The sequence below is a fragment of the Hemiscyllium ocellatum genome, chromosome 4, assembly GCF_020745735.1.
Source record: "Hemiscyllium ocellatum isolate sHemOce1 chromosome 4, sHemOce1.pat.X.cur, whole genome shotgun sequence".
Taxonomy (NCBI): domain Eukaryota; kingdom Metazoa; phylum Chordata; class Chondrichthyes; order Orectolobiformes; family Hemiscylliidae; genus Hemiscyllium; species Hemiscyllium ocellatum.
The window spans coordinates 67240496-67259461 of record NC_083404.1 but is presented as its reverse complement, the minus strand read 5'-3'; the positions used below and the strand labels follow the sequence as shown (position 1 = coordinate 67259461).

At 40.9% G+C, this 18966-nt stretch overlaps 1 protein-coding gene across 2 annotated transcripts in view; it reads right to left on the bottom strand.

Moving 5' to 3' along the window:
• dcaf13 (ddb1 and cul4 associated factor 13) overlaps window positions 1–18966 on the bottom strand; it is an 83982-nt gene that overhangs the window by 58769 nt on the left and 6247 nt on the right. For both annotated transcript variants that reach the window (XM_060823346.1, XM_060823337.1), the window contains exons 3-7: window positions 11860–11967; window positions 11181–11270; window positions 5762–5917; window positions 1117–1194; window positions 922–1004 (exon numbers count right to left, since the gene is read on the bottom strand). In XM_060823346.1, coding sequence (XP_060679329.1) covers window positions 922–1004; window positions 1117–1194; window positions 5762–5917; window positions 11181–11270; window positions 11860–11967 — 515 coding nt within the window. The remainder of the gene's footprint in view (window positions 1–921; window positions 1005–1116; window positions 1195–5761; window positions 5918–11180; window positions 11271–11859; window positions 11968–18966) is intronic.

Sequence of the window (18966 nt, the reverse complement as noted above, 5' to 3'; positions counted from 1 at the left end):
AAACCCAGCACCAATGGACTAGTCAAACCAGGAACAAGCAACGTCACAATGAACGTTTCGGCACTCTACAACAGCTTCCCTCATGATGACAACATTGCTGTGACAGCCTCAGTACTCAATACCAACAACTGCCAATCTCTGAGAACTATCCTACAGCTCATGCACTTCATCCTCAACCACATCTTCACCTTAGACAACCAGTTCTTCATCCAGACACACAGAACAGACAGGGAAACCACATTTGCACTCCAATGTGCCAACATTTTCATGCACTGGTTTAAACAAGACTTCTTTGCTGCACAGGACCTCCAACCAGCACTATACAAGGATGTTGCCAGAGTTGGAGGGTTTGAGCTATAGAGAGAGGTTGAATAGGCTGGGGCTGTTTGACCTGGAGGTTGGAGACTGAGGAGCAGCCTTTTTATATAGAGGTTTATAAAATCACGAGGCATGGATAGGATAAATAGACAAGGTCTTTTACCTGATTTGGGGGGGCAGCGGAGATAAGCGAGAAGACTTAAAAGGGACCTGAGGAACAACTTTTTCACATAAAGGGTGGTATATGTATGGAATGAGCTGCCAGAGGAAGTGGTGGAGGGTGGTACAATTACAACATTTAAAAGGCATCTGGATGGGTAGATGAATAGGAATATCAGCCTAGTGCTAGCAAAAGGGACTAAACTAATTTAGAACATCTGGTCAGCATGAATGAGTTGGACCAAATTGTCTGTTTCCATGGTGTACATCGCTATGACTTGCTATTCCTTGCATCCCATCCTCCTTTATAACGTAACTGTATTGAGTGCTTGTGTATGATTTTCTTGGACTAAATATTAAAACAGTCATGGAATTGTCACAGATGTATCTTTTTTTCTTGCTTTTGGCTTTAAACCTGGATAATATTTTTGCAAAAGGAATTACTTGTAATCCTCATTTGCTCCAGTGAAAATAAAGGCCTCCATGGGGTTCCAACATATAGCATTAGTCCGTAGGTCCATGACTACCTGTTAAAATATACGAGAGAGAGAGAGAAAATAAAAGACATAACAAAACAAACACAGGTATGTGGCAATTTAATTCTATTCAATATAACAATTGAAAAATGAAATACCATACCTTTTTCAAGGGGGTTGCCTGTCTCATGTCATACAGAGCAATATTTCTATCTGAAGCACAGCTTGCAAGAAGGTAAGTCTAAGACGGAACACAAATTAATACAACATTTAACACCATTCGATATGATTGCCATCCCCAAAGCTAACAATATGTAATCAAGTTTATTCAAGAATCAAGATGAGCCATGAGGCATAGCTAACAAAAAGGCAAGTGTTTATCATTTATACTTTAAACATATTTTGCAGTACATGAAGCAACTGAATTTAATGCACAATTTTCTCAGAGGAGAAAACTCAACTTACAAGACACACCCTAGAACATTAGGAAATGCTGAACTATAGCTACAAAAAAGCTTAACAGTCCTATAAAAGTTGATAACTGAAAAATGGCCAGATTTAAAGATCGACAAATGTCACTGGTTTATAGTGACTGAATTATGATGCTTCATTTTTATTCAATGTTAGTATTTCCTACTGCCATTTTTTTTTACACTTTGAGACATAAGCATTGCAGGCAAGGCCAACATTTTAATTATACTCAGTAGATGGTGGTGAGCCACCATCTTGAACTGCTGCCGTTCATCTGGTGCAGGGACATCCGCAGTGTAGTTGGGAAGGGAATGCCAGGATTTTAATCTAGGAACCATGAAGAAATGGCACTATTGTCTCAAGTCATGATGATATGACTTGCAGTAATGCTTGCTGCCATTGCACATCACATGCAGAAGTAGCAAATGTTTAATGTGATGGATGATGTACTAAATAAGCAGGCTGTTCTGTACTGGATGGTATCAGACTTTGATGTGAGAGTTCTGCGCTGTAGAATTCCCAGCCTCTAGCGTGTTCCAATAGCCACTGTAATGGGTTTGGACTTTACACAGAAACAGGAACAAGTAATTCAGCTGAAGTGGGCGGCACGGTGGCACAGTGGTTAGCACTGCTGCCTCACAGCGCCTGTAGACCCGGGTTCAATTCCCGACTCAGGCGACTGACTGTGTGGAGTTTGCACGTTCTCCCCGTGTCTGCGTGGGTTTCCTCCGGGTGCTCCGGTTTCCTCCCACTGTCACAAAGATGTGCGGGTCAGGTGAATTGGCCAAGCTAAATTGCCCGTAGTGTTAGGTAAGGGGTAAAATGTAGGGGTATGGGTGGGTTGCGCTTCGGCGGGTCGGTGTGGACTTGTTGGGCCGAAGGGCCTGTTTCCACACTGTAAGTCTAATCTAAATAAAAAATAGATCTCACTGCAAGAGGTGACATTTTAGAAATAAAAAAAAACAAAGTCAAGTTGATTTTGATCATTCATATCTCAACTCCCTCTCTCAAAACACTCACTCAATCTCAGTCTTGGCAATTTCAAGTACAGTGTACTTGGCATTCAGAGACATTTGGAACAAAATTTTGGATTTTTCATGACATTTTGAGAGAAATTTCTGATATTATTTACTGGTTGAGCTCTCATTTTATACTTTTATTACTATTACACGTCTTTCAATTTTTAATATCATGCTTCCTTCAAATAAATAATGTACATGATGCAAAGTTGACTGCAGTTTACTGAAGACCATCACTTGTCTCAATGTGAAAATCAGAGAAGCTTTCCCTGAACAACGGGATGTATCTTATACAATTTTTTTTCATATTGTTGGTTCAAATTCAATGCACTTTCATTACAGCAATGAAAAAGCTTTGCTGCAAGTAAGCACAGATGGTTTCATCATCTGAGGAACTGAGAATGGTGCTGAACACTGATGATGACAATCTTAAGTAACTTGAGGATATCACCTGGTTGCATGGCTCATGCAAAGAAGACCAACATCACTGGTCAATCAAAAACAGAAGCAGCCATACTGTTGGCAAAACATTTACATTGAGAGATGCTAAGCCTGATTTTGGGTTACAAGATGATAAGAAATAAGGTCAAGATGGTGCCACAGTTGCTCTTAGGGTGGTGGTGTGGAGTGGAGAGATGAATCCTCAGCTAAAGTAAAATGGGACCTATCATAAACATTCGAGTACCAGGTTGCATTGCTATACAGATACAACAGATGGGAACTATGCTGTGAAACTTGAAAGGGTGCAGAAGTGATTTGCAAGGATTTTCCTGGGGTTGGAGGGTTTGAGCAATAGGGAGATGCTGAATAGGTGAGGGCTATTTTCCCTGAAGTATCAGAGACTGAGGGGTGACTTTATAGAGATTTATAAAATCATGAGGGGCATGGATAGGGTGAATAACCAAGGTCTTTGGGTAGGGGAATCCAAAACTAGAAGGCAGAGGTTTGAGGTGAGAAGGGAAAGATATGAAAAGGACCTAAGTGGCAACTTTTTCATCAAGAGGATGGTGCGTGTATGGAGTGAGCTGCCAGACGAAGTAGTGGATGTTGACACAATTACAGAGTTTTTAAAAAGTATTTGAATGGGTGTATGAACAGGAAGGATTTAGAGGGATAGGGGCCAAATGCAGGCAAATGGGATTAGATTAAATTTAGGATATCTGGTCGGCACGGACAAGTTGGATGGGAAGGTCTGTTTCCATGCTGTACAACTCTATGATTCTAATAGGGAAACTGGAAGAACATATGGAAGAAATAAATTTTTCCTCATCTCAGTCCTAAATGGCCTACCCTGTATCCTTAAACACAGTGAGGAGAAAGTGAGGTCTGCAGATGCTGGAGATCAGAGCTGAAAACGTGTTGCTGGAAAAGCGCTGCAGGTCAGGCAGCATCCAAGGAACAGGAAATTCGACGTTTCGGGCATAAGCCCTTCATCCCGAATTTATGCCCGAAATGTCGAATTTCCTGTTCCTTGGATGCTGCCTGACCTGCTGCGCTTTTCCAGCAATATATTTTCAGATCCTTAAAACAGTGACGCCTGATTTTATGGCTCCCCACTCATTGGGAACACCCTTCCTCCATTTATCCTGTATACCCCATTAGAATTTTATAGGTTTCTATGAGATTCCTTTCATTCTTCTGAACTCGTGAACATAATTCAATTTGAGATTGTCAATAGTTTGAACTGATCCAACCTCAAATGAAAATAATGCATCAAGCAATAAAAATGTTCAGAGTTTCATAAAGCTATGCATTTACTTTAATTGAATTAGAGTAAGTGAAGAAACCAGCTATTAAATTCTGCTGTTTAAAATTAATCTTGCAGTCACTAATTGCAAAAAAAAAGTTACATTGGCAAAAACAACGAGATATATGAACATCCGAGTAATTAATGTCTCTTTAAATTTTGTTGTGACTGGCATTTCATGTGATTATGGTCACTACAAGAAACTTGAGATCATCTTTTCACAAACTTCTGTTATTAGCTTTTGCTTTCTAATATGTAGTCAGGTGAGGATCAAAAGGAAATAATAAATTCAATTAAGATTAATAAGTCAAACATTTTTCCTTATTTATATGCCAAATGTCAATGAATTCTTCTGTGATATGGCTAATGACAATTTTATTGCTGCTGATTTCACAGCGCCTTCCCCAAATGCAATACGAGGCAATTTTGAAGCAGAGGAATAAGTCGAAAATTATACTGATTTTCTGGAAGCTAACAATGTCCATGAAGTTACATTCCCATATTATCCACATTTACAATATATCCGGAACCAAATAAAGTAGCAACATTTAATTTAGTTTTATAAATAATAGGTTTTAAGGTGTGCTTGGCCAAGAGCTAATTGCTCAATCATTAAAACAATTTCCAGAAGTTGTTCATGAATAATGGTCTAGCCAGCATGCGCCCACATCTTATGACAAATTTAAAAAAGCACCATCATCCCACAAGGAAGCAAGCTGTAACCATTCAAATAAGATCATCCATGTCAGAAGTCATGTGTTCAAGTCCTTTCTTAAAAAGAAAATGAGCAGACAACCTGGGCCTACACTCTTGTACAAGAGAAGGGAGGAGTGAACATCTTTCAAAAGGCGTCCCTGAAATGAAGTCATTCTAGCCAATGTTTTCAAGCTCACAATCTTAGTCCGTGACTTCCTAACGAGCAGAAATAGGAGTAAATAAGTCTATTAAAATTATTTGTACTTTTACAAGTCCCTATTAAGCGATCACTTGTTATTGTTACTTCAGTCAAAATGGTCCCATTGGATTAAATAGGTACCTAAAATCACAGCATACTAACTAACTTGAACTGGCAAATGTCAAAACCCAGAATGGATACAGCAGTGATCCTTACAACAACCAGCATTAGCTCTACTCAAAGCAACTAAAAGTACAGCAAACACAAGAAAGTTGAATCAAGAACATGAGACAGCATTTTCTTTTCAAATATGATTTGAGAAATGTATTAACAAGTACCAAACTAAAAGATAGTCTCCTAGGGATGACAGTGTAGGTTTAGTGTGCTCTCCAAACAATTCAGTGTATGACCAGTATTTGAAAACAAATCATTCCTGCCCCCTACTGAACAGTGTTCCACACATTTCAGTTTTCAAAGCAGCAGATAACAGTAGTTATAGCCTGATAACAGGAAGGCTCAAAACCAATTTTAGTTCAATAATACATTAAGAAATTTTGCAAGCACAGCAGAGTTTCTTGCATGATAACATCTGAACAAAAATGTTTATTTTCTTAGTCAAACGTTGTCTTGAATACTGTCAGTAAATAACAGTTTTTCTCAGAAGTGCCACCATTACCTCTATTGGGTTGAATTTAATACTGCTGATACTGTCCACACCCCAAGTAAACGAGCGGATTGGGCTGGTCCTCTGCTCATCCCAAATGTCCACCTGCTGTCCACAAGTTGCAAACACACCATCCTTCCAATGGTGATCAATTCCTGTGTAAACAGTCTAAGCACAAATATAGTCATCCTACTTACTTGGAATACTAAGCAAACACACAGCACTAAAAAAGTACAGCACAATGCCATTGTAAAATGCATTGTACTTTTAACGATGTGAAAATAGTCATTTGCTGACTGCTGGCAGTATGAAACTTCCAACATATTTCTTAGTTTGACTCCTGTTCCGTTTGATTTACAGTTTATAGGAGAAGGCAGTGATTCAAACTATTTTCAATAAAGGTAGATGACAAAGTAGTTGCATTTTCACACTTATTTGCTGCTCAAACAGTTTTACAAACTATGAAGCTAATTAACTAAATCATCAACCTGCTTCTTCCTTTATTCTTTTATGGGATGGGTGTTCCTAGAAAGAACATTGTTTGCTGACAATCCTGACACGTCCTTGAGAAGGTATCTTCTCTCAAGAAATGTGGGATAAGGTAGATGAATTAGATCTGTTCGACCAATGGAAACATCTTTTCAACATCCACTCTGTCCAGGGCATTCAGTATTCTGAAAACTTCAATTAGATCTGCAACCCTTCATCCTTCTAAACTCCATCGAATGTAGATCTAGAGTCCTCAAATATTCCTCTACGTTACGCTAAATGGATTATCAAACTTCCTCAGGACACGCTCCTGGGACAGAACATCCTTCCTGAGATACGGGGCCCAAAACTGCACACAGTACTCCAAATGTGGTCTCACCAGAGCTTTATAGAGCCTCAGAAGTGCATCCCTCCTTTTATATTCAATTCCTCTCAAACTAAATGCCAATATTGCATTTGCCTTAACTACTGTCTCAACTTGCAAATTTACTTTGAGAGAAGCCAAGACTAGAACTCTCGAGTCTCTTTGCACTTCAGACTTCTGAACGTTCTCCCCATTGAGAAAATAGCCCATGCTTCCATTCTTCTTACCAAAGTGCACAACCTCACACTTTCCCATGCTGTACTCCATCTGCCAATACTTTACCCACTTCCCTAACTTATTCAAATCATTCTGCAGCCTCCCTGCCTCCTCAATACTACCTGTCGCTCCACCTACCTTTGTATCATCTGCAAATTTAGCCAGAATGCCTTCAGTTCCTTCATCCAGATCATTAATGTATAGTTGTCACTGGCTGCTATCCAGAGAAGGACCCTTTCATCCCCACTCTATGCTTTCTGCCAGACAGCCAAGTTTTATCCATGCTAGCATCTTGCCTCTAACACCATGGATTCTTATCTTACTCAGTAACTTCCTGTGTGGCACTTTGTCAAAGGCCTTCTTGAAGTCCAGGTAGATAATATCCATTGGATTTCCTTGATCTAACCTGCTCATTACTTCCTCAAATAATTCTAGTAGATTTGTCAGTGATGACCTCACCTTGATGAAACCATGCTGACTTTGCCCTGTTTTACCAAACACCTTGAAGTAATCAGAAATCTCATCCTTCACAAAGGAATCCAGGATCTTAGCCATGACCAAGGTCAGGCCGGTCTATAATTTTCCATGTTTTGTCTTACTCCCTTTTTAAACACAGATCCCTAAACTCTCATTAATCCCACACCTGACAAGAAGTACATATCACTGTATTAAAGGCCATTTTTGCTCCATCACAATCTACAGACTTAGAAAATAACACCGTCTTATTCCTCTACAAAACACTGCCACAGGTTAAATTAACAGTTACGGCTTTTAAGTCTAATCAAGGGACATATCTCCAAAAACATATAATCGAAGAAGAACCCACTCTACTCAATACTGCAGCCTTTCTATTGGACACACTTGAAACAATGATTAACTTATCTGATTCTGTGCTGTGAACTTCGCCCAAACAGGTTCCTCCAAGATTAGTTATGAATTTCACTGTTTGTTAATTTCACCAGACGCACTCCGATGTCTAGCGATACATAAATTCAAAAGAGCAAAGGCAGTAATTGTGCAGGTTCTCTCTCTCTCTCCTGCGCTGCCCTCACAATGTGCTTCCTTTGGCTGTTCTTCTCCCTTTTAAAACTGCTGTTGTTTTGACTTTTTTTCCCCCAAAATTCCAAAACGATGCAACAGAATAGGAGGATAGAGCAGATGAATATATGGCTGAGGAGCTGGTGTATGGGAGAAGGATTCACGTTTTTGGATCATTGGAATCTCTTTTGGGGTAGAAGTGACCTGTACAAGAAGGACAGATTGCAACTAAATTAGAAGGGGACTAATATACTGGCAGGGAAATTTGCGAGAGCTGCTCAGGAGGATTTAAAATAGTAAGGTTGGAGATGGAACCCTGGAAGACAATGAGGAAAGAGATCAATCTGAGACTGGTACAATTGAGAACAGGAGTGCATCAAACAAACGGGGCAGGCAGGGACAAGGTAGGACTAATAAATTAAACTGCATTTATTTCAATACGAGGGGCCTAACAAGGAGGGCAGATGAACTCAGGGCATGGTTAGGAACATGGGACTGGGATATCATAGCAATTACAGAAACATGGCTCAGGGATGGATAGGACTGGCAGCTTAATGATACAGGATCCAAATGCTACAGGAAGGATAGAAAGGGAGGCAAGCGAGGAGGAGGAATGGCATTTTTGATAATGGATAGCATTACAGCTGTGCTGAGGGAGGATATTCCTGGAAATACATCCAGGGAAGTTATTTGGGTGGAACTGAGAAATAAGAAAGGGATTGCATTATAGACCCCCTAATAGTCAGAGGGAAATTGAGAAACAAACTAGTAAGTAGATCTCAGCTATCTGTAAGAATAATAGGGTGGTTATGGTAGGGGATTTTAACTTTCCAAACATACACTGGGACTGCCATAGTGTTAAGAGTTTAGATGGAGAAGAATTTCTTAAGTGCGTACAAGACAATTTTCTGATTCAGTATGTAGGTGTACCTACTAGAGAAGGTGCAAAACTTGACCTAGTTTTGGGGACTAAGGCAGGGCAGGTGACTGAGGTGTCAGTGGAACACTTTGGGGCCAGCGACCATAATTCTATCAGATTTAAAATAATTATGGAAAAGAATTGACCAGATCTAAAAGTTGAAGTTCTAAATTGGAGAAAGGCCAACTTTGACGGTATTAGGCAACAACTTTCGAAAGCTGATTAGGGGCAGGTGTTCTGCAGGTAAAAGGATGGCTGGAAAATGGGAAGCCTTTAGAAATGAGATAACGAGAATCCAGAAAAAGTATATTCCTGTCAGGGTTAGAGGAAAGGCTGGTAGGTATAGGGAATGCTGGATGACTAAAGAAATTGAAGGTTTGGTTAAGAAAAAAAAGGAAGCATATGTCAGGTATAGACAGGATAATCCAGTGAATCCTTAGAAGAGTACAAAAGAAGTAGGAGTATACTTGAGAAGAAAATCAGGAGGGCAAAACGGGGACATGAGACAGCTTTGGCAAATAGAACTGAGGAGAATCCAAAGGGGTTTTACAAATATATTAAGGACAAAAGGGCAATTCGGGAGAGAATAGGACCCCTCGAAGATCAGCAAGGCGGCCTTGGTGTGGAGCCGCAGAAAATGGGGGAGATACTAAATGAGTATTTTGCATCAGTATTTACTGTGGAAAAGGATATGGAAGATATAGACTGTAGGGAAATAGATGGTGACATCTTGCAAAATGTCCAGATTACAGAGGAGGAAGTGCTGGATATCTTGAAACGGGACCTGATCAGGTGTACCCGAGAACTCCGTGGGAAGCTAGGGACGTGATTGCTGGGTTTCTTGCTGAGATATTTGTCTCATCGATAGTCACAGGTGAGATGCTGGAAGACTGGAGGTTGGCTAATGTGGTGCCACTGTTTAAGAAGGGTGATAAGGACAAGCCAGGGAACTACAGACCAGTGAGCCTGACCTCGGTGGTGAGCAAGTTGTTGGAGGGAATCCTGAGGGGCAGGATGTACATGTATTTGGAAAGGCAAGGACTGATTAGGGATAGTCAACATGCCATTGTGCATGGGAAATCATGTCTCACAAACTTGATTGAGTTTTTTGAAGAAGTAACGAAGAGGACTGATGAGGACAGCGTAGTAGATGTGATCTATATGGACTTCAGTAAGGCATTCGACAAGGTTCCCCATGGGAGAATGATTAGTAAGGTTAGATCTCATGGAACACAGGGAGAACTAGCCATTTGGATACAGAACTGGCTCAAAGGTAGAAGACAGACAGTGGTGGTGGAGGGTTGTTTTTCAGACTGGAGGTCTGTGACCAGTGAAGTGTCACAAGGATCGGTGCTCGATCCTCTACGTTTTGTCATTTACATAAATGATTTGGATGCGAGCATAAGAGATACAGTTAGTAAGTTTCCAGATGACACCAAAATTGGAGGTGTGGTGGACAGCGAAGAGGGTTACCTCAGTTTACAACAGGATCTTGACCAGATGGGCCAATGGGCTGAGAAGTGGCAGATGGAGTTTAATTCAGATAAATGTGAGGTGCTGCATTTTGGGAAAGCAAATCTTAGCAGGACTTATACAATGGTAAGGTCCTAGCAGGTGTTGCTGAACAAAGAGACCTTGGAATGCAGGTTCATAGCTCCTTGAAAGTGGAGTCATAGGTAGATAAGATAATGAAAGCTGCGTTTTGGTATGCTTTCCTTTATTGGTCAGAGTATTGAGTACAGGACTTGGGAGGTCATGTTGTGCCTGTACAAGACATTGATTAGGCCACTGTTGGAATATTGCGTGCAATTCTGGTCTCCTTCTTATTGGAAAGATTGAATCTTGAAAGGTTTCAGAAAAGATTTACAAGGATGTTGCCAGGGTTGGAGGATTTGAGCTACAGGGAGAGGCTGAACAGACTGGGGTTGTTTTCTCAGTAGCGTCGGAGGCTGAGGGGTGACCTTATAGAGGCTTACAAAATTATGAGGGGCATGATAGGCTGAATAGGCAAAGTCTTTTTTCTGGGGTCAGGGAGTCCAGAACTAGAGGGCATAGGTTTAGGATGAGAGGGGAAAGACATAAAAGAGATGCAAGGGGCAACTTTTTCACACACAGGGTGGTACGAGTATGGAAGAGCTGCCAGAGGAAGCGGTGGAGGCTGGTACATTTGCAACATTTAAGAGGCATTTGGATGAATATATGAATAGGAAGGTTTTGGAGGGATACGGGGCGGGTGCTGGCAGTTGGGACTAGATTGGGTTGGGATATCTGGTCGGCATGGACCGAAGGGTCTGTTTCCATGCTGTACATCTCTATGACTGCATGACTAAGAATGATCAATTTCTTTAAGTTATTGATGCCAGCCATGAATTTTTCCTTTATAACTTTAATAAAATGTGGCATACCTTGCCTAGTATTGTGTGTATTGGTTCTTCTTGCTCCTCAAATGAAGGACCCTCCATTTTCCATTGCTTGATGGTCTTATCATCACCAACCTTTAAAAACGTAATTAGGTTAAGTTATTGGAATTAGGCAAGTTTTTAAAACAAATATATAATTATCATCTGTCCTGTACAAGTGAGGTACATGTTTAGAGAGCTAAAAACGTTTTTTTGTAACTGCAGTACAGGTAATACAGATGAAAACTATATCAGTCGAAACAGGAGATTCATAGTGTACTTTATATTTTGAAAAAATTCAAGGTTGAGTTAATTCAAAATTCCCTCAAAGATATTTCAGTGCTTGCAGTTACTCCAATTTGAAGACTGATTAAATCCATGACATACGGCGTCATGTTATACCTTGACATAGTATAAGTCATTGATTGAGGGACAAGAAGAAAGCTGATTATGGTTTGAGGCATACAACCATGAATTTTGACGAAATCTCAAACAGGTTTTAACAAAGTTATTTTTATTGTGTACAATTAAAAACTTAAATCAAAGGTTCAAAATAGCAGATACTTACTTAATACCAAATGAATCACACATTTAAAAAAGGTGAATTTATTTTGCAAAGTGAATACAGTTTTAAGTATCATCTGATTTCTCTCTCAATACACTTAAGATATACCATAATACTTACTGAAAAGAAGGATGTACCACAGAATCTGGAACAGAGCCCTCTGACAAAACCAGAATGCGCTTGTACAGTACGGATGCACTGACGATTCATTAAGTTCCAAATTTTAATCTATGCGAAAACAAATAAGAGCCAAAATATATCAAAAACAGAGAGGGAAAAACTCTGAGGAACAGACAGAAATTTAAAAAAGCTGACAGTACAATTATTTATTTGAAAAGTTTGACTAGTTGGAAATTCTTAAAATTGCAATTTAGTTCATACAGAATATATAACAACCAGATAATGTAACAAACTGCAAAATCTCCAGTTAATGTCATATAAATGAGAGCTATAAAACGCAAAATTTATTTTTAAAGAGTGATGAAGGTAATTGGAATAACATCTGCACCAATGTTCACATATGAATAATGATTTAAATGGATTTCTCTTAGCCCCAGAAAAGAATGCTGTAGCTGCAAAATGCATTCAGCTCAGTTCATGGAGTTGCTTATAGCTTTGGCATCTCTTCAATCTACATTCTGATTGAGGAAAGAAAACTAACTATACATCCACAACAAAACCATGCTTGCTCACAGACCAGCTGCACACTTTTGACAAACAATCACAGCGTGAAAGATTAAATAGTGGTCTCTCTCCACAAGTGTTTCCTGATGTGCTCAGTAACATGAATATCATCAGAAGAAATAAGAGCAGGAGTAGGCTATTCAGCCCTTTAACTCTCCTCCACAGCCCGAAAATATTATCGTTAAACTGATGTGACACATTCTTTCCTACACCTTCTCCCCCACCCCTCATACAAAAAACTCACAACTTTCGATGTCAAAGCATTCAACCAACTCATCCATGAACAAAATCAATGGTCAAGCATTCATTGTCAGAGTCAGATAGCAGAGAACGAAGACCCATGTGTGATGGCGACCAGCAGACTACATTAATATTAATTATTTGCACTTGGTCAATAGTGTATGCCCTGGCATGTTAAGTGCCCCTCCAGATACTTCTTAAAATACAGTATTGCTAGAGCACTGGCGTCGACTACTCTCAGACAGCACTTGCATATTTCTATCATCCTCTGGGCGAAAAATATTTTTCTCCGATCTCCTCAAAACCACTTACATGGGAACCTCGATTATCTGAATGAGATGGGCGAGCATTATTGCTTTCGGATAATTGATTATTCATTGATAATTGATTAATCGATTTAATGCCTTTCCTCTGGGGATCAGAGTGTTCTAGAAAGTCTGCTCCCTGTTCAGACAAGACAGCAGCACACCGCCGCTCTCCCTCCCACAACACCGCTCTCCCCACTGCTGCGCACCCCCAAGCCAGCCCCGCAAACCCCGTCTCTTGCCCGCACCGCAACCAAGCTCCCTGCCCACCCCAACCCCACCCACCCTGTACCACCGTCCAACACTCCCCTGCCCGCAACACCTCTTAGCACAGATGCTACCAAGCCCTGTCAGAATCTTGAATGTTTTGATAATATCACCACTCAATCTTCTAAAGTCCAATGAACATAGGCCAAATCTGCTCAAGCTTTCTTCAGAAGATAACATCTTCACCTCAGGAATTAATTAAGTGTATATCTCTGAACTGCCTATAACACTACTGATATCCTCCATAGGTGTTACATGAATGTAAGCAAGACATCCCTACTTTGTACTCTTTTCTCCTTGAAATAAAGACCAGCTTTCCATTGGTCTTAGAACATAGAACATAGAAGGATACAGCGCAGTACAGGCCCTTCGGCCCTCGATGTTGCGCCGACCGAGTCCTACCTAACCTACACTAGCCCAATAACTTCCAAATGCCTATCCAATGCCCGCTTAAATGAACATAAAGAAGGAGAGTTCACCACTGATACGGGCAGGGCATTCCATGAACTCTCAACCCGCTGTGTGAAGAATCTACCCCTAACATCTGTCCTATACCTACCACCCCTTAATTTAAAGCTATGTCCCCTAGTAACACCTGACTCCATTAGCGGTAAAAGGTTCTTAGTATCTACCCTATCTAAACCCCTAATCATCTTATACACTTCTATCAGATCTCCCCTAAACCTTCTCTTCTCCAATGAGAACAGCCCCAAGTGCCTCAGCCTTTCCTCATACGATCTTCCTACCATTCCAGGCAACATCCTGGTAAACCTCCTCTGCACTCGTTCTAAAGCTTCCACATCCTTCCTATAGTATGGCGACCAAAACTGCACACAATACTCCAGATGAGGCCTCACCTTCCATTGGTCTTCTGAATTCCTCAATACACCTGCTATATTTTGTTTCATGTGCAAGGGTTATCTTTATCTATGTACAGTGTCACATTGTTTTATTTTCCCATTTACATAATATTTTGCTCTACTATTCTTCTGCCAAAATGAACAAACTCATCTTCCTGCATCATCATACACCATCTACAATTTTTTTTCGACTCACTTATGTATATCCCTCTGAAGCTTCTTTGTATCCTCCTCAAACTGCTTTCCAGCCTAACTTTACATCAACAAATCTGGCTGCACTACAGTCTGTCCTTTCATTCAGTCGTCAAAATAGATCACCAATAGTGGAGCCCCTGGCACCAATCTGTGGTTCCCTAGTTAAATTTGCCAACAAAAATTACATATTTATTACAAAATTCTTTTTCCTGTTCACTCTTGAAGAAAACTACTATCAGGGCAAACTCATATAATGGCCTTTCCAAACATTATTGAAAACAATGACAGACTTCTTTGACATCTTAAATTGCACATTTTTTCATGTTGTACTGCTTCCAGGTCAAAGATGGCCAGTCTACAAGAGAATGGGGATGAGGAAGAAAATATAGGTTCTTAGTTATGAGAGGTAGAGGCCACACATACATTATGAGACAAAAAGAAGCAGTGCAAAACAACAGCACAAGATGGGGTGAAGAACCATCAGGACAAGGAATGTGGCAATATAGAGAGAGTTTCGTAATAGTCAGAGAATCGGATTTCTCCCCCATTGGTTATGAATTTTCAAGAGACCTGAATCTGACAGACCTGAAATGTTAACTCTTTCTATCTCTAAAGCCTTTCCATTTTTTCTCTCTACAGATTTGCCAGACTTGACAAATATTTCCAGTATTTTTTGTGTGATGTTCAGATTTCTATCATCTGCAGTTTTTTGTTTTTCTGCGTTTCAAGTAATGTTGCTTTTATGATATTCATCATGCACAAATTGGTGTTTTAGAATACTTCTTAGAGTCAGCAGTCACATGACACCAGCCTGTATAATCCAACAGGGTTGTGTGAGATCACAGGCTTTCAAACCATTGCTCCTTTATCACGTGAAGCAGAAGGAAGCACACATGCGCAAATTTGGCAAAACTTTAGCCAGAGAGACAATAGCCAACTTCCTGGACAAACAGAACAGACGACATGATAGGGAACCGATCAACAAGGACTCCATACTCAAGCTATTAGACCAGTGCTTGATGACACACTTCATATTCAACAGCCAGAAACATGAACAAATCAATGGGACACCTATGGGCTAAGCCATCTCCAGGCTCATAGTAGAAGCTGTGATGCAAAGACTGGAACAAACAGTCCTCCCACAAATTCAACCTAAAGTCTGGGTCAGATACATGGATGATACTCTTGTAATAAATAAGAGAACAGAGATCAAGAATCTGTGGGCGGCACGGTGGCACAGTGGTTAGCACTGCTGCCTCACAGCACCTGAGACCCGGGTTCAATTCCCGACTCAGGTGACTGACTGTGTGGAGTTTGCACGTTCTCCCCGTGTCTGCGTGGGTTTCCTCCGGGTGCTCCGGTTTCCTCCCACAGTCCAAAGATGTGCGGGTTAGGTGAATTGGCCATGCTAAATTGCCCGTAGTGTTAGGTAAGGGGTAAATGTAGAGGTATGGGTGGGTTTCGCTTCGGCGGGTCGGTGTGGACTTGTTGGGCCGAAGGGCCTGTTTCCACACTAAGTCTAATCTAAAAAAAAACACACACCGGATTATCAAAACCATGCTCACAGGAATCAAATATATGAGCGAAACAAACTATCAACTCCCATTCCTGGATGTGATGGTGGAAAGAACACAGAACGGTGAATGCACAACAAAAGCATACAGAAAGTCACACAGACAGACCACAACCTGAACTACAACAGCAACCACCCAAACACACACAGGAGAAGCTGCATTAGCACCCTGTTCAAAAGGTGAAGAGAAGAACACTTCTACGAAGTCTTTGCCAAGAATGAAATCTCCACAGTTTAATCCGCTGATGCCTTGCAGACAAACATGAGGAGGACTGCCACAATCTAACTTGCTACTTCATATAAAAACATCTCAGAAAAAATGTCAGACATCTTTCACCACTTGGATCCATGACAGCCCGCAAACAAACAGCCATACTCAGACAACTCACCAGAACAAAAGACCCAATTCCCTACATGTGCAAGATGAAAGGAGTTTACAAGATTTCATGCAAAGACTGTACGTAACACTACAAAGGACAAGCAGGCAGACAACTAGCCATCCGCATCCATGAATACCAACTAGCCACTAAACGCCACAGCCAGCTGTCTCTAGTAGCCATACACATAGATAACAAGGACCATAAATTTGACTGGGACAACACTACGATAATCGGACAAGCTAAACAGAGGACAACCAGAGAATTTGTAGAGGCATGGCATTCATCCATGGGCTCCATCAATAAACACATTAACCAAGAACCAATATAGTGACCACTGCAATGAACAACCAGAACCGGCAAGAACAGAATGAAAGAAGTTCCAGAAGACACAGCACAACAGTGCTTCACAGGATGCTCCAAAGCGCTGAAGGTGTCACCTAGACAGAGGACGCAACGTCTGCAAATCAACTTCGCAGCTCAGTGAACATACCCACAACTACAGCAACAGGCACAGAATATATAGGCGGAGAAATAATTCCAGGTAATTAAAGAATGTCAATAGATAAGTCGAAAGACTGAGAAATTCATATTGGTAGTGGATCGCAAGGAATGGGATTTATGGAAAATCCACGAGATGGGTTGTTTTTGGAGCAGCTTGTGATGGAGCCCTGTAGGGAACAGACAATACTGGATTTAGTGCTGTGTAATGAGACAGACTTGATAAGGCAGCTTAAAGGTGAAGGAACCTTAGGAAGCAGTGATCATAACATGATTGAATTTCCTCTGCAATTTGAGAGAGAGAACACAGAATCAGAGATAATGGGATTACAGCTGAATAAAGGCAACTTCAGAAGCACAAGGGAGGCCGTGATCTGAATAGACTGGTCGAGGAGCCTAGCAGGAATGACAGTGGAATAGCAATGGCAGGGGTTTCTAGGAATAATTCAGGAGATACATGCAAAAAATCATCCCTCGGGAAAAGCAGCATGGTACAGGGAGGATGAGGCAATCGTGGCTGACTAAGGAAAGCTGAGATAGCATAAAAGCAAAAAAGAAAGCATATAATGTGGCGAAGGGCAGTGAGAAACCAGAGGATTCGGAGCTTGCAAAGACCAACAGACAGCAGCAAAAAAAAAGGTGGGAGAAGATTAAGTAGGAGGTTAAGTTAGCCAGTAATATAAAGGAAGACTGCAAGAGTTTCTTTAGATATATAAAGGGCAAAAGAGAGGCAAAAGTGGCCATTGGACCACTGGAAAATGAAGCTGGAGAGAGTAGTATGGAATAAGGAAATGGATGAGGAACTGAACAATTACTTCGCATCAGCCTTCATGGTAAAAGACAAGTAATATCCCAAAAATTCAAGAGACTCAGTGGGCAAAGGTGACAATGTGGCCATCACAAAGGAGAAGGTGCTAGAAAAACTGAATGTCCTGAAGGTGGATAAATCACTAAGACCAGATGGTCTACAGAGTTCAGAGTTCAAAGGGAGATAACTGAAGAAATACTGGAGGCATTAGTGGTGATCTTTCAGAAATTGCAAGAATTAGGGAGAGTCCCAGATAACTGGAAAATTGCTAACGTGACACCCCTGTTTAAAAAAGGGCATAAGGCAAAAGATGGAAAATTACAGACTGGCCTGACCTTGGTCATGGCTAAGATCCTGGATCCTTTTGTGAAGGATGAGATTTCTGAATACTTGGACGTGTATGGTGAAATACAGCAAAGTCAGCATGGTTTCATCAAGGTGAGGTCATCACTGACAAATCTACTAGAATTATTTGAGGAAGTAATGAGCAGGTTAGATCAAGGAAATACAATGGATATTATCTATCTGGAGTTCAAGAAGGCCTTTGACAAAGTGCCGCACAGGAGGTTATCGAGTAAGATAAGAACCCATGGTGTTAGAGGAAAGATGCTAGCATGGATAAAACTTGGCTGTCTGGCAGAAAGCAGAGAGTGGGGATGAAAGGTCCTTCTCAGGACAGCAGCCGGTGACAAGTGGTGTTCCGCAAGGGTCAGTGTTGGGACCATGACTTTCCATTTTATACATTAATGATCTGGATGAAGGAACTGAGGGCATTCTGGCTAAATTTGCAGTTGATACAAAGGCAGGTGGAGGGACAGATAGTATTGAGGAGGAAGGGAGGCTGCAGAAGGATTTGTTTAGGAGAGTGAGTAAAGTAGTGGCAGGTGGAGCACAACATGGGAAAATGGGAGGTTGTGCACTATGGTAAGAAGAATAGATGCATGGGCTATTTTCTAAATGGGGAGAAAATTCAGAAGTCTGAAGTGCAAAGAGACTCGAGAGTTCTAGTCTTGGCTTCTCTCAAAGTAAATTTGCAAGTTGAGACAGTAGTTAAGGCAAATGCAATATTGGCATTTAGTTTGAGAGGAATTGAATATAAAAGGAGGGATGCACTTCTGAGGCTCTATACAGCTCTGGTGAGACCACATTTGGAGTACTGTGTGCAGTTTTGGGCCCCATATCTCAGGGGAATGGGGTTGAGAAACCTATTAACCACAATTTAATGGCAGAGCAGACTCGATGGGCTGAATGGCCTAATTTCTGCTCCTATGTCTTACGGTCTAAGTACAAATAGTATGAGTGAAGTGTTGCCAGGCTAAATAACAAGTAAAGGGATGACCTATGAACTGATCAATTAAGGCAGAGAGATTTAATCAAAAATAAGATGGTGCTAGAGACAAACCAAATGGCTGGAATA